Source organism: Fukomys damarensis, unplaced genomic scaffold (assembly GCF_012274545.1).
Source record: "Fukomys damarensis isolate Sample0158 unplaced genomic scaffold, DMR_v1.0_HiC HiC_scaffold_12, whole genome shotgun sequence".
Classification (NCBI taxonomy): Eukaryota; Metazoa; Chordata; class Mammalia; order Rodentia; family Bathyergidae; genus Fukomys; species Fukomys damarensis.
The window spans coordinates 4,431,968-4,447,294 of record NW_022900924.1 but is presented as its reverse complement, the minus strand read 5'-3'; the positions used below and the strand labels follow the sequence as shown (position 1 = coordinate 4,447,294).

At 42.6% G+C, this 15,327-nt stretch overlaps 1 protein-coding gene across 1 annotated transcript; it reads right to left on the bottom strand.

Annotated features, from left to right (window-relative positions):
* Positions 1 to 362: 362 nt before the first annotated feature.
* On the bottom strand, positions 363 to 15,184 carry CUNH5orf52 (chromosome unknown C5orf52 homolog; the record flags this gene model as incomplete). Its single annotated transcript, XM_019204455.1, has 3 exons — positions 363 to 691; positions 2,505 to 2,613; positions 15,102 to 15,184. Coding segments are annotated over 3 exons (390 nt in total), but the record flags the coding sequence as incomplete, so codon positions are not given.
* Between the last annotated feature and the right edge of the window lie 143 nt (positions 15,185 to 15,327).

Sequence of the window (15,327 nt, the reverse complement as noted above, 5' to 3'; positions counted from 1 at the left end):
CTCAGGAGGCTGAGGCAGGAGGATCACCATGAGTCTGAGGCCAGCCTGGGCAACACAGTGAGTTCAAGGCCAGCCTGAGCTGTATAGGGAAACCCTGTCTAAGTAAAATAAAAGCTACCTCCCCCTTCCACTCGAAGGAAGGAAGGAAGGAAAGAAAGGAGAAGAGGAGGGAGGAAAAGGAAGAGACGGGAGGGGAAAGGGGAAGGAAGGGAGGGTATACAAGCACTGACGGGTCAATGTGCACTGATCCCAGAGGCGGGCTCTGCTCGTTCTGTCCCACTCACGCCCCAATGAGACTATCGGGACCTCTTTCCCAGAATACAAGAGAAGGGCAGGGAAGAGAATATTACAAAGGCTGAGAGTTCTTTGTGTCCCCGCTGTCTGTGGCGTTGCTTTATTGGTTTACGGTGGGGTGGGCTGGCTCATTCTAGCTCCCCCCCGCCCCGGTCTGGCTGATGTCATTGTGGCCCTGGTGCAGATCATTCTGCCGTGCCTAGGGCGGCTGCCTGTTCCTGGAAGACTGCAGTTTCAACTGGATTTCATACGCCCTCAAGCTGTCCAAGTATGGCTGAATTTTCAGGGATTCCTGTCTCCAGTGCTCCAGCTTTCTCAGCTGGTGTGTTAGGAGCTGTTTTTTCAGATGTTCATACCATTGGATTGTCTTTTTCTTGGCCTTCTCCAAGGCTTTCTCCTTTAAAACAACAACAACGACAACAGATAAGGTTAGGATTATGAAGCCGCTTCACAGTAAAAGAGACGTCTAAGGTGAAAAATGTGCTTGCTGGATCCGATATTAATTCCCTAAATACAGTGCTATGACTCACTAGGGGGCTCAGTTTCCTCATTTGTCGAAAGTGAGTATTGGGCTGGAAGATCCCTATGGTACTGACAGTCTGCAGCTGAGGAGTCTGACTTGGACTTTATTCATATTTCTATGGGAAGGCTGATCAGAAAGCAACGGGGCTAGGGTGGTGGGAAGGTGTGCCTTGTTTATTCCTCCTCCCACGGTCGGGTTATTCCGTCCCTCAGTCATGCAGAGCTTTCCACAGACGGCCCTGTATCACAATGAATTTCATTCATTTCTCCTACTATATAAATTCTGTCCTGTCCCCACCAGCGAACAGGTCTGGGAAGGCACAGCCTGTATCTCCCTCACTCAGGGACTGCACTCCAGTAGCTGAGGGAGGTGATGGCACCGGAGGTACTGCAGTAGATGAGGGAGGTGAGGGAGGTGACGGAAATCCAGCCACAGGTCTTCCCAGTAACTGCAGTGTGGCCGGGGAGACATGTGCCCAAATATGTCTAAGCCAGGTAAAAAGTGATACCCCCTTAAAAGAAGGCAGGCAGGAAGGAAAACTGCACACAGCTGAGGATGCTGCTCAGTGGCAGAGCCCTTGCCTCGCCCTCACAAGGCCCCGAGTTTGATTCTAGCCCTGAAAACGAGAAGCTGCATAGAAGGATTGACACACCTTGTGCTTGGGTTTTGAGGGATGAGGGGTCTGGGGCATCTGATATAGAAGCTGGCTTTTCTTTTTCTATTGCAAGGGTAAAGGTGGAACCTAGGGCTCTCACGGGCTAGGCAAGGGCTCTGCCACAAGCTGTACACGCCCAGCTCCAGCTCTTAGTTTTCGTTGTCCTTAAGAGGACCTGGCATCCTCTTTGAAGGGTTCCCCACTCTTCTGTGTCAGAATCCCAGGGGCCCACCTGGATCTGACCCTGAACACAGGGGGAAGCTCAACAGCTAAGAAGCGGACTCCGGGCTGCGTGCTCTGCTCGAACAAACGAGTGAGTTCTTAGAGTCCCTCTTGCTCACGTGACTCATTTTGGTGCCTAATGTTGCCTGTTCCGAGAGGCCCCTAAGGACATGCTCTATGGGGAACAGGAGAGTGACAACACTTGGGTTTTTGAGTAAGGAGGCCAAGCCCTTGTCTGGGAACAAAAGTGGAAGAGCCTCCGTTCTCACATGGGAAATGAGAAGCCCCCAAAGGAAGAAACAATTGAGCAGATAGTATTATGCTAATTCAGGTTCCCAGACCTGAAAGTGTATGGGAGATAACAAGAAGCCATTAATGGACTACCCAGAAAGATCACGTGCCTTAAGACGAAATGCCACCACCAGTACTCGGGAGGCTGAGGCAGGAGGATCACTGTGAGTTCAAGACCAGCCTGGGCTACATAGTGAGTTCCAGGTCAGTCGCAACTTCATAGTGAGACCCTGCCTCAAAAAAAACAAAAAAAAAAAAGGAAAAAAAAAATGCCACCAGAGCCAAGAGACATGGAATCTCCCTCCCTGCTTCCTTCAGCCCAGGAACACCTTGAGCAAATCAATAATAAGTATCAATTGCCTTCTCTGTAAAAATATGACCTGCTTTGATGGTTCCATATCACATGTAGGACAGAAGGTAGGCTCCTTCCCCTGCCCCAGGACATAGGGAGTGTGAAATAAATTTGATTAATCCAGTAACATCCTCTAATACAAATGTAAAAGCTTATGGCTACTTTACCTGCAGCTCATAGGTTCGTTGGGCATGGAGGTTATCACGCATAATCACCTGAGACAAATGACTCTTGGGTAAAACTTTTTTCACAGCCGCTTCACTGCAATTCATTAAGCTGGAAGGGGGGGTGAAGGTTGTACAGGTTAGAGATGGCTGGCGGGTCAGCGACTGAAGACAGGAGTCCTTGGGGAGGGGCTGAGGGCTCCCCGGGTTTGTTTGGATCTTTCTTTCTTAAAAGGCATAAAGGGGCCAGGCTTGGTGGCACACATCTGTAATCCCAGCACTTGAGAGGCTGAGGCAGGAGGACTGCCACAAGTTTGAGGCCAGCCTGGAATACACAGTGAGTTCAAAGGCCAGTCTGAACTACATAGCAAGATCCTGTCTCAGAAAACAACAAAACGAACAAGAAAGAAAGAAAGAAAGAGGAAAAAAGAAAAGAAGAAAGACAATGGCTTTTTCTCCCCGAGTTTCTTGGGACAAGCAGAGCTTTCTCATAATTTTCAGAAGAACAAGGGAGTATCCCTAAGTTTCACCTTGTGGACGAGTGCTTCTTGGACAGCAAGAGGAAAAGCCATCATGAGAAGAACGCGGCAGGTCCAGGGGAGTCCACAGAGACGTGCCAGCAGGGAATCAAAAGTCCTCAAGGCGAAGGTGGGCGGATCCAGATGGAGGGGATGCAACAGAGGCAGGCGGGAGCCGCTGCTGTCACCATGACCCGCCCACGCGCGAGCAGAAGGGTTCGGAGATCACGCAGTAGAAGCAGAAAAAGGGAAAATGAGAACGCAAGTAGCTTTGCGGCTTCGCGTCCGACCATCCCGGCCTTCGCCTACTGCCTGAGCCGGTCCCACCGCGCCGCATCTCCGCCTGGAGCGCTCAGGGGTCCCAGCACTGCCGACACCGCCTCTGCCCTGAGTCTGCAGCCAGTCCCTTTTGCACCCTTCAGGTAGCCTCTCTCACCCAGGACACTCCTGGGGGTGAGGAGGTTACCCCTTCCCAGCACTTTTTATTCTGTGGGGTTTAAACAAAAACGAAAATAAAACAGTCCTCAAAAGCAGTCTCTTTCCCCACCTTGTGCTGGGGATGAAACCCAGGGCCTTGAGCACGCTAGGCAAGCACTCTACCAACGAGCTACACTCCAGGCCTAGGAAGGGTCCTTGGGACTAGATGAGGAGCGGCAACGTGGAAGAGAGGAACAAAAGCTGGATGGCAGGGCCGGGGATTTCACTCAGCCGTTCTGCTGCCTGCCTTGAAGCACAAGGGCCCGAGTTCGAAATTCGGTACCAAAAAAAACAAAAAAGTTGGATGGTAAGGATCAGATGGATGAATTTGAGGGTACCTAAGGTAGGGATATTTATTTCACAACGTAGATCTAAGTGAGGCCTGGAGGTGGTGTAGGAAGACACATTAGAGCAAGGAAAAAGTAAATGAAGAGTTTAGACAGAGGGCTACTTAATAAGAGAATTTTAAGGAAAGAGGCTTTTGAAAGAATTTTAAAAAGTGAGGGAAAATTGAAGTGAACAGGACTTGAGGAGACTCTCAGGGACAAGAAGTCCAAGATGGTCCATTCACAGTAGCAATAAAATTAAATACCTGGGGATTAGTCTAACCAAGGAGGTGAAAGACAATGAAAATTTCAGAACATTGACGAAAACACAAAAAGATGGAAAGACCATCCATGTTCATGATCTGGCAAAATTATATTATCTAAAAGGCTGTATTACCAAAGGTAATTTACAGATTAAATGCTATCACCATCAAAATACCAAAAACATTCTTCACAGAACTAGAAAAATAATCTTAAAATTCATATGAAAACACAAAAGTCCCAGAATACCCAAGGCAGTCCTAAGCCAAAAGAGCAACGCCATATGCATCACAAAACCAAATTCCAAACACTACAAAGCCATAATGACAAAAACAGCTTGGGGTTGGCACAGAAACAGAGACCCGTGGAGCAGAATTGAGGACACAGAAACAAATCATGCAACTGTAGCCACGTGATTGTGGACAAAAGAGCCAAATATATACACTAGAGAAAAGGCAGCCTCTTTAACAAATGTTGCTGGGCAAAAAAAACAAAAAAACAAAAAAACAAAAAAACAGATATCCATTTGTAGAAGATTGAAATTAAACCCCTATCTCTCACCCTTCACAAAAATCAGTTGAAGATGGATTAAAGACTTCGATATAAAACCTGAAACTTTGCTGAAAGAAACAGGGGGAAACATTTGAAGCCATAGGCACAGGCAAAAACTTCCGAAATGTGTAGGAAATAATAGCAAGAATCAACAAATGTGACTACATCAAGTTAAAAAGTTTCTGCACAGCAAGAAAAACAATGGGCGAAAATTGTTATGTTACTCTTCTAAGAGAGGATTAGTACATATCTAGAATATATAAGAACTTAATAAACTTAATTAAAATATCAAATAGGGCCAGGGATTTAGCTCAGTGGTGCTGTTGCCTACCTCGCAAGCGCAAGGTCCCAAGTTCGATCTCTGGTACCAAAAAAATAAATAAAATAAAATATCAAATAGCCCAATCAGTGAATGGACAAATGAACAGATATTTTTCACAAGAAGTACAAATGTCCAATAAGTATATGAAAAAAAGTCCAGGACCAGGGATTTAGCTCAGCGGTTCCACTGCCTGCCTCATAAGTGCAAGGACCTGACTTTGATCCCTAGTACAAAAAAAAAAAAAAAGTCCAACATCTTTAGACATTAGGGAAATGAAAACTTAAATTTCACTGATTTCTGGGAAGATGGTAGAGTGGTGAACAGCAGGGAAAGAGCCTTTCCAAGATTTGGTATCCAAATGTTGGAAAATAGCAATGAGAAAGAGAAGAAGGAAGGCAGTTGGTCCAAGGGACCTAGCAAGGATCTGAAACAAGAATTGAAGCCCAGGATCAAAGAGACAGATTTCAATGAGAAGAAAGAGGGAGCAAGCAGCACCTTCTCCCTGAGCCCTTCCTGACTCACTGTGTGGAAAGGGCAGGTCAAACCTACAGATGCACTGTGACTGCTGTGACTCCAGAGGCCTCCATGGAGAAACACACCAGTGGGACAGGGCCGTGAACAAAGAAGACTACAGTGGCTGATGAGTTATTCAGGTTAAGACATGCCGCAGGAGAGCGGGATTGGCCAGTAGCCATCTTGGAGAGGGCCCGACGTAGGTTGGAACTCAGACCAGCTTCAGGCTGGCTTCATCAGGGTGAGGTGGAACTGAGTTCAAGTCAGCAAGAGGTCAAGGAGCCAAATTCAAGCGGCAGGAGGCACAAAGGTGTTGCAGGTGGAATAAACTGGGATCCAGGCTCATAGCCAGAAACCAGCCTGAGCTTCAGAACTTAAGGTTCAGGCTTGCTGGGATTATCCACCAACCCACCATAAATCTACAACTGGCTTGTTGAGAGATCAATCAACATGGATCTGGAGTCTGCCCGTGTTATCTCCCAGTGACAGCAGAGACATGCCTTAAAGTGGACTTTTTCTTTTCTTGTATTTTTTTCTCGATTGTTCTTGTTTTTATATGAGTGTGGAAATTGTTTTGAGTTTGTTACTGTTGTTCTGCTCTGTTCTTGTTTTTATTTCTTCCTTCTCTTTCCCTCCCATCTTCTTCAACAGTTTCCAAATGTCTGCACAAGCTTCCTTTGTTCTTCAGCTTTGCTTTGAATCTCTCCCTCTTCTTGTTTTTCTCTATTTTCCCCCCAAACCTCTTAAATTATCTCCCCGAGGGTAAAATTGCAATAGTGAGAGCATATTTATTGTATACAGTTTTCTGGTTTGTTTTAGATTTTTTTATATAACCACAAATCTAGTTCATGCAGTTAAAAGTGGCAAATTAATAGTACCACAGTTTGTCACTTTCTAGGCTGTTTTGATGCTATTGATGTTGCTGACTGTGCTACTTTAGCCAAGGTGTATAGTTGTTCTAATCAGTTATTTTCCTCGTATGCCAAGACTGAGACGGCCTAAGGGTCATAAACAACACTATAGGCTAGTGCCAAAGAACCAGGGCTAGACCAAATAGGAAGCAATTTCCCACTCAGTGAATTGAAGAGGTAGGATCTTACAATACACTCAAAACCCAAAAGCCAGCCATACCTGGAAGACACCTCCAAGAAGTAGCCTTTTCTTAAGGGCTCTGAATACTAGTAATAAAGCTACCTGCAATAAGCAATATACAAGCATCAACCCAGGAATTAAACTTTTAAAAATAGAAACTGAGCAGACATTTCAGCAAGATACAACCAAAAATTTCCAGCTCACCAATGGCAAACCCAGGGGGCAATGAGGTGGAACAGTCTAAAAGCTACTCACCTGGACTCTCTGAAACAGTAACAAAAGAAATAACAAAGCAAATTAATGAGGCTCTAGAAAAAAATCAAAGCAGAAATGGTTTCTCAGATAATTACAGAGATGGTAACCATAACGAAAGACATGGTTAGTGACTCTAGAGCAGATACAGATTTTTTTAAAGAGGAAGAGGAGCTTAGGAAAATGATGGAAACCATGAATGCCCAACATAGGAAAGAAATGGAACCCAGGAAACAGATTCCAGCAGATATCCAGCAGATTCCATGGAAAATATACCCAGTAAACCGGGCATGGTGGCGCACACCTGTAATCCCAGCACTCAGGAGGCTGAGGCAGGAGGATCGCTGAGTTCGAGACCAGCCTGGGCTACATAGTGAGTTCCAGGTCAGTCTCAACTACACAGTGAGACCCTGTCTCAAAAAAAAGAAAGAAAGAAAGAAAGAAAAAGAAAGAAAGAAAGAAAGAAAGAAAGAAAGAAAGAAAGAAAGAAAGAAAGAAAGAAAGAAAGAAAGAAAGAAAATATACCCAGCAGAATGAGCCAATGTGAGGACAGAAAATCAGATATAGAGCATAGCAATATTGTTAATGACCATGGAAAGATTTCTTACAAATAAAAAGAAACCATGAAAAATCAATCCAGCACCTGCTAGATGATGAAAAGAAGAATAATATAAGATTGATCAGAGTCAATGAAAAAATGGGAGCTAGCACAAATGACATAAAACACCTTTTCACAGAAGTAATGGCAGAAAACTTCCTAAGTAGGGAAAAAGAATGTGACATACCAATAAGTGAGGCATACAGGACTGTAATTACTCATGATTAAAAAATATCTATACCAAGACACATAATAGTCAAGATTCTAGAAATTCAACCCCAAAACAGAATACTAAAAGCCTTTAGATGCCTGGTGTGGGGATTTAGTTCAGTGGTTCCACCACCTGCCTTGTAAGCTCAGGGACCCAAGTTTGATCCCCAGTACCAAAAAAGGAGGGCATGAAAAATCAAATAAGCTCTAGTACCATTGTAATGGGGGACTTCAACACCCCATTGTCACAAATAGACAGATCAACTAGACAAAATGTGAACAAAGAAATATCAGAATCGAACCAAAGTTTTGAACAAATGGACTTAGTAGATGTCTATAGAATGTTCTACCCCACAAAATCATAATATACATTGTTCTCAGCAGCACAGGGACTTTCTCCAAAATAAATCACAAACTAGCTCATAGAACATGCTTAAGTAAATGCAAAGGAATTGAAATTAGCTCATGCACATTATCAGGTCATAGTACAATGAAATTGGAAATCAATGGCAGAAGAAACCACAAGAACTTCATAAACACATGGAAATTAAATAACATCCTCTTGAACAACTAATGGGTCATAAATGAAATTAAAGAAGAAATAAGACAGTTTCTACAACTAAATGATAATGACAATACAACATACCGGAACTTATGGGACATAATAAAAGCAGTCCTTTGAGGGAAATTTATAGCAGTGAATTCCAACATCAGAAAAGCAGAGCAAGCTAAAAGAAACATCCTAATGTTGAACCTCAACCTTCTAGAAAAAGAAGAGCAAGTCAAGCACAAAGCTTCTACAAGAGAGGAAATTATAAAGATCAGAGCAGAAATTAGTGCAATGGAGACTATTAAAACAACATGAGGAACAATGAATCTAAGAGGTGGTTCTTTGAAAGATTAAACAGAATTGACAAACCCTTAGCCAACAGTATTAAAAAAAAGAAAATAAAAGACTCCAGTCCATGCAATTAGGAATAAAAAGAGTGCAATCACAACAGATCCTGCAGGAATCCAGAAGGTCACCAATATCTACTTTAAGAATTTGTACTCTAGAGCTGGGCATGGTGGCGCACACCTGTAATCCCAGCACTCAGGAGGCTGAGGCAGGAGGATCACTGTGAGTTTGAGACCAGCCTGGGCTACATAGTGAGTTCCAGGTCAGTCTCAACTACACAGTGAGACCCTGTCTCAAAAAACAAAACAACAACAACAAAAAAAAGAATTTATATTCTAGGGTTGGGGTTTTAGCTCAGTGGTTCCACCACCTGCCTCACAAGTACAAGGACCCGAGTTCGATCCCTGGTACAAAAAAAAAAAAAAATCTTGTATTCTAATAAGATGAAAAACTCAAAATAAATAGATTCCTAGATACAAATGAATTACCAAAGTGGAATCAAGAAGATATAAAAATTCTAAATAAACCAATACCAGTCAATGAAATTAAAGACACAATTAAAAACCCACCAAAAAAGGAAAAGCACAGGCTGTGATGGATTCAGTGATGAAATACATAAAATTTAGAGAAAACCTAATGCCACTACTTCTCAAACTCTTTAATGAAAGGGAAGCATAGTCCCATATTCATTCCTGGAAGTAAGCATTGCCCTGACTCCTAAACCAGACAAAGACCCAACCAAAAAAAGAGAACTACAGGCCATTACCTAATGAACATAGATGCAAAAATCCCTGATAAAATACTGACAAACAGAATACAGCAAATTATGAAAAATATCATGCACTATGACTAAGTTGGATTCATCCCATGGATGCAGGGCCGATTCAACATATGTAAATCAATAAATGTCACACACCATATTAACAGAGCCAAGGACAAATACCACATGAATCATCTCAATAGATACAGAAAAAGCATTTGACAAGGTCCAACACCCATTCATGATTTAAAAAAAAAAAAAACTATGAAAAAATGGGATAGATGGTCTATCTCAATCAGATAAAAGCCATCTATGACAATATCATACTAAATGGATAAAAACTGAAAGTTTTCACCCTAAAATCTGGAACAAGACAAGGATGTCCACTGTAACCATTCTTATTCAATATAGTTCTGGAAACATTAGCCACAGCAATTAGACAAGAGAAAGAAATAAAAGGAATGAGGATAGGAAAGGAAGAAGATAAATTATCATTATTTGCAGATGACACGATACTCTTCATAGAAGACCCCAAAAACTCCACCAAAAGACTTCTAGATTTTAAAACCAAATTTGGTAGCATACCTGGATACAAAGTTAACACTCAAAAAGCAATAGCCTCGGGGCTGGAGATTTAGCTCAGTGGTTCTGCCACCTGCCTCACAAGCGCAAGGTCCCAAGTTCCATCCCCATACCAGGAAAAGAAAAAAAAAAAAAAAGCAATAGCCTTCATGTACAAAAATAATATACTCACTGAGAGAGAAATTAGGGAAACAATACCTTTCACAATAATATGCCCTAAAAACGAAATGCCTAAAAATCAATCTAACAAAGGAAGTAAAAGACCTTTACATGGAAAACTACAGTACTCTGAAAAAGTAGATGAGATGACATCAGAAAATGGAAAGATATCCCTTGTTCTTAGGAAGAATGAATACAGTGAAAATGGCCATACTTCCAAAACTGTTATACAGATTTAATGCAATCCCAATCAAAATACCAATATCATACAGCACAGAACTAGAGAAAACAATCCTAAAATTTGTATGAAACCAGAAGAGACCCAGAATAGCAGAAGCAATTCTGGACAAAAAGAGCAGGGCAGGGGCCATCACAATCCCTGACTTGAAATTATACTACAAAGGTATTGTGATCAAAACAGCATGGTACTGGCAAAAAAGGGGGGGATCAATGGAACAGGTTAGAAGATGCAGAAACAACTCCAAGCATAATTAGCCACCTTATCTATGACAAAGGAGCCAAGCACCTTCACTGGAAGAAAGATGGCCTCTCTAATAAATGGTGCTGGAAACACTGGCTTTCCACTTGCTGAAGATTAAAACCAGACCATGTCTTTCATCATGCACTGAACTCAAATCAAAATGGGTCAAAGATATAAATATTAAAAGAGAAACACTAAATCTGATGGAAAATAGAATAGGTAGAACTCGAAGACATTGGTGTAAACAAAGAATTTATGAACAAAATACCAATTGCACAGGAGATAGCTCAAAGAATCAACCATTGGGATCTCATTAAAGAATTTTTGCACAGAAAAAAAAAATACCACCAACAGAGTTAAGTGACAATCCACAGTGTGTGGAAAAAATTTTACCAGCTATTTATCAGACACAGGAGTAATATCTAGAATATACAAAGAACTCAAAAAAATCAGACCCCCCCCAAATTTAAAGACCAAATCCAAAAATGGGCATCTGAAATGAAAAGAACCTTTTCAGATGGAGAAGTAGAAATGGCAAATAAATATATGAAAAAATGTTCAACATCACTGGTCATTTGAGAAATGCAAATTAAAACAGTGCTGAGATTCCACTTCACTCAGAAAGAGTGCCCATTATCAAGAATTCAACCAATAACAAATGCTGGCAGGGCTGTGGGGAAAAGAAACCGTTTCTCATTCTTGGTGGGAGTGCAGACTGGTGGAACCACTGTGGAAATCAGTGTGGAGCTTCCTCAAAAAAACTAGAACAAGAGGTTCCGTTAGACCCAGCTATTCCATCTCAGTACCCTCCCAAAATAATTAAAAGCATCATATCTCAGCAATATATGCACACCAGTATTTATAGTGACACAGTTTGTCATAGCTAAATCTTGGAAACAGCCCCAATGCCAAATAACCAACAAATGGATAAAGAAGACGTGGGTTTTTTTTTTAATACAATGCAGTACTACTCTGCCATAAAGAAGGACAAGCTTCAGACATTTCTAGCTAAATGGATGCGCCTTGAGATCATATTAAGTGAAATAAATTGGACACACGTTTAAATGCTGCATTGTTTCTCTGGTGTGAGAAACTGAAAGTATGTTTGACTAAAAAAAGAAACTGAAAGTATAAATAAGGACCAAAATGTATGATATTGGGAAATAGGAAGAAAATGTTCAAATGAGCCGGGTGTGGTGGCCCACGCCTATAATCTCAGCACTTGGGAGGCTGAGGCAGGAACATCGCTGTGAGTTTGAGACCAGCCTGGGCTACACAGTGAGTTCCAGGTCAGTCTCGACTACATAGTGAGACCCTGTCTCAAAACACCAAAAAAAAAAAAAAGAAAAGAAAAAAGAAAGAAAGAAAATAAGTAGAGGAAGAACAGTCAAAAGGTAGGGAAGTAATGGGGGGAAAATATATCATGTACAGGTACAAAGTCCCTATGATGAATGTTATCATTATTTATATCTAAACTGTACCAATAAATGTTTTACTTTAAAAAATAAAAATAAAATCACATGGAGAATTTGCATTATCCTAGTCAGAATGGTTAACTCAGCCGGGTGTGGTGGCACACTCCTGTAATCCCAGCACTCGGGAGGCTGAGGCAGGAGGATCGCTGTTGAGTTCAAAACCAGCCTGGGCTACATAGTGAGTTCCAGGTCCGTCTCGACTACATAGTGAGACCCTGTCTCAAAAAAAAAATCCAAAAAAAAAAAAGAATGGCTAACTCAAGAATACAAAGAAACAATGAACACTAGCATGGATGTTGGGGGGCAAGGAATGTAAATTAGTACAGCCACTATGGAAATCAGTACGGAGGTTCCTCAAAACACTAAAAATAGAGTTACTATTTGATATAGTGATATTACTCCTTGGTTTATGCCCAAAGCAATTAAAGTCAGCATACTATAATAACTGTACAGCCACATTTATTGCAACACAATTCACAATAGCTAAGATATGGAACCAACCTAGATGCCCTTCAACAGATAAATGAATAAAGAAAGTGTGGTTTATGCCCACCATGGATTATTATGCAGCCACAAGAGAGTACATTTGCAAGAATATGACTGGATCTGGAGACCATCATGTTGAACAAAATACGCCAGACTCAGACAAATATCACCTGGCATAGTGGTGTACACTTGTGATTTCAGCACCCAGGAGGCTGAGGCAGGAGGATCACTGTGAGTTCAAGGCCAGCCTGGGCTACATAGTGAGTTAGTTCAAGACCAGCTTGAGCTACATATAAGCCCTGTCTCAAAAAAAGCAAAAAGAAAGATAAAATAAAGACAAATATCACATGTTCTCCTTAATATGTTGAATCTAAAAAAGATGACAGTAAGGCTGGGGATGTAGCTCAGTGGTTCGGTGGCCTGCCTCGCAAGCGCAAGGACCCAAGTTCAATGAGAGTAAATTAGATAGAAGTTTATTGTGAGAAAAGAGAAACAAGAAGGAAGCAGGGGTGACAGGGTGCGTAACAGGGGGAAGGTGGTATAGTACATATCTAGATACCCCCCAAAGCCTCATGTGCTCCTAGATGGGGCTGTGGGGAGGTGACTAGGCAGTGAGTGTGTGGTACTCATGGTTGGGTTGGCTCACTGATGGGTTTAGAGCTGGGTGTGAAAAGAGGTGAGTCACTGTGGGCACGACCTGGACGGGTGTGTATCTGTTCTCCTCTAATTCCTCTCTGCTTCTTGTTCCCACACGATGAACCGTTTCTCTTCTGCCCTAGTGCCCTCCTTCGGAGCCAGCTGACGATGGACCGAAAGATCTACAAACTGCGAGCCTCCTTTAAACTGTGGGTGTCAGATACCGAGTGTCGGCAGTGAAGAAAGTAACTAACAGATGGATATGAGCAAAATATATACGTGGAACTTGCCCCCACATATGGAACCAGGGGTAATGGCAGGACAAGGAGAACAGGGGGTCGAAAATGATCAAAGTATGTTAAGTGTCTATATCAATATGCAAAATGAAACCCATTAACCAAATAAAAAATGAGTGGGAAAGGAATATAAGAAAGTTTAAAGCTGCATGTGGTAGCACATGCCTGTAATTCCAGCACCAGGGAGGCTGAGGCAGGCGAATTGCTGCCAACTTCGAGTTTGAGGCCAGCCGGGGCTACCTAGTGAGTTCAAGTTCAGCTTGAACTACATACGCAGTGAGACCCTGACTCAAAACAAAACAAGGGCTGGCGATGTAGCTCAGCTGCACAAGGCCTGCCTGGCAAGCTTGAGGCCCCAAGTTTGATTCCTGGTACCAAAAAACAAAAGTACATCCTTAAGTGTTCTTGTTTTTTGTTTTTACCTAATAACTATTGGTCAAGCCAGACGTGGTGGCATATGCCTGTAATCCCAGCACTCAAAATTTTGAGGCAGGCAGTCTACAGTGAGTTGGAGACCAGCCTGAGCTACACAGTCAGTTCAAGGCCAGACAGACTAAAGTACAAAGTAAGACCCTGTTTCAAAAAGAAAAAAAATCATGTATTCTTTCTAAATTATGGAAACTAAATGTAGAATGATGTAACAAGTGAGAAACCTGGTAAACTATAATAAAATACATGTGATTATGTGTAATGCACAGACGTGCACTAGATGGGGGAAATTCTGGTTACTAAACAAATTTGTGTAATGTATGGTCTAAAAAGCATAAACATCAGTAGACCTGGAACAATACACATCAAAAAGTCAACAGTGATCCTCTCTGACCACTCATTTTGCAGATCTGCCTTCTCTGATTTGCCTGTAAGCGTCCTCCTCCTCCTCTCATCCCCCCCTTTCCTTTTTTTGGCCACTCTGGGGACTGAACCCAGGGCCTTCAGACTGGACTACAGCCCCAGCCATTTACTTATTCATTTATTTTTTACTTCGAGACAGGTTCTCAGTAAATTGCTTAGTTACCCAAACTGGGCTCAAACTTGTGATCCTGCTGCCCTAGCCTCCCAGAGTGCTGGGATTACAGGTGTACAGGTGTACGCCAGCATACCCAGGTCACTATTTTTATAACGACGACAAAAGGCAATTTGAAAGGGTGAAACATTTCTAAGGATGAGAAATGCGTTTCTATTTCAGCCAACCACCTGGTGAACGTTTCTAATCTTTATATAAACTCGTATCAACAACCAAACACCTCCAACTAACTTTCCATTTTTCTAACTTCTGTGCAGGGACAAGCTAAAAGGAAAGGTTAGTTCCAGAGGTCAAGGTGCTCACACACAAAGGTCCCCAAATCCTGTTTTTATTTTCATTTAGGGGGAAAAAAATGCCAGGAGTGGTGGCACAAGCCTGTAATCCCGCACTCGGGGAGCTGAGGCAGGAGGATCATCTCGAGTTGGCGGCCTGACTGGGCTACATAGTGACAGCAAGGCTAAGAACCAAGACCCCCTCTCAAAAGAATAAAAACAAACAAACAAAAAACCTAAAAGATTTAAAGAGACAAAGACAGCTTTATCAATACTGGAAAGGGAGGGGTGTAAATACTGCCTTTCAGGTAAGAAATAGTAATCGGATCGCTTTCCACCGCCAGCTTCTGTGTGAGGCGTGGAAGTGGAGAAGTAGCTTTGTGAGGACACAGGGGACAGAAGGAACTGACCTTTTCCCTGAGCCATTGAGAAACGAGCAGACTAAGAGTGTTGGACAGGTTGGGCTCCTCCCAAAGGAAGTGTAAACCACAAGATATCAAGCCGGGCCTGGCAGGAAATGTGGGCTGGAGATGGGAGTCCCGCCGTTGCCGGAAGTCTGGGCTGAGGGCTTTCGGTCGGGCCCTTGGGGTCCGAAAAGCTGGACTGGGAGGGAGCTGCGTGAGAAAGTCCGGGTTG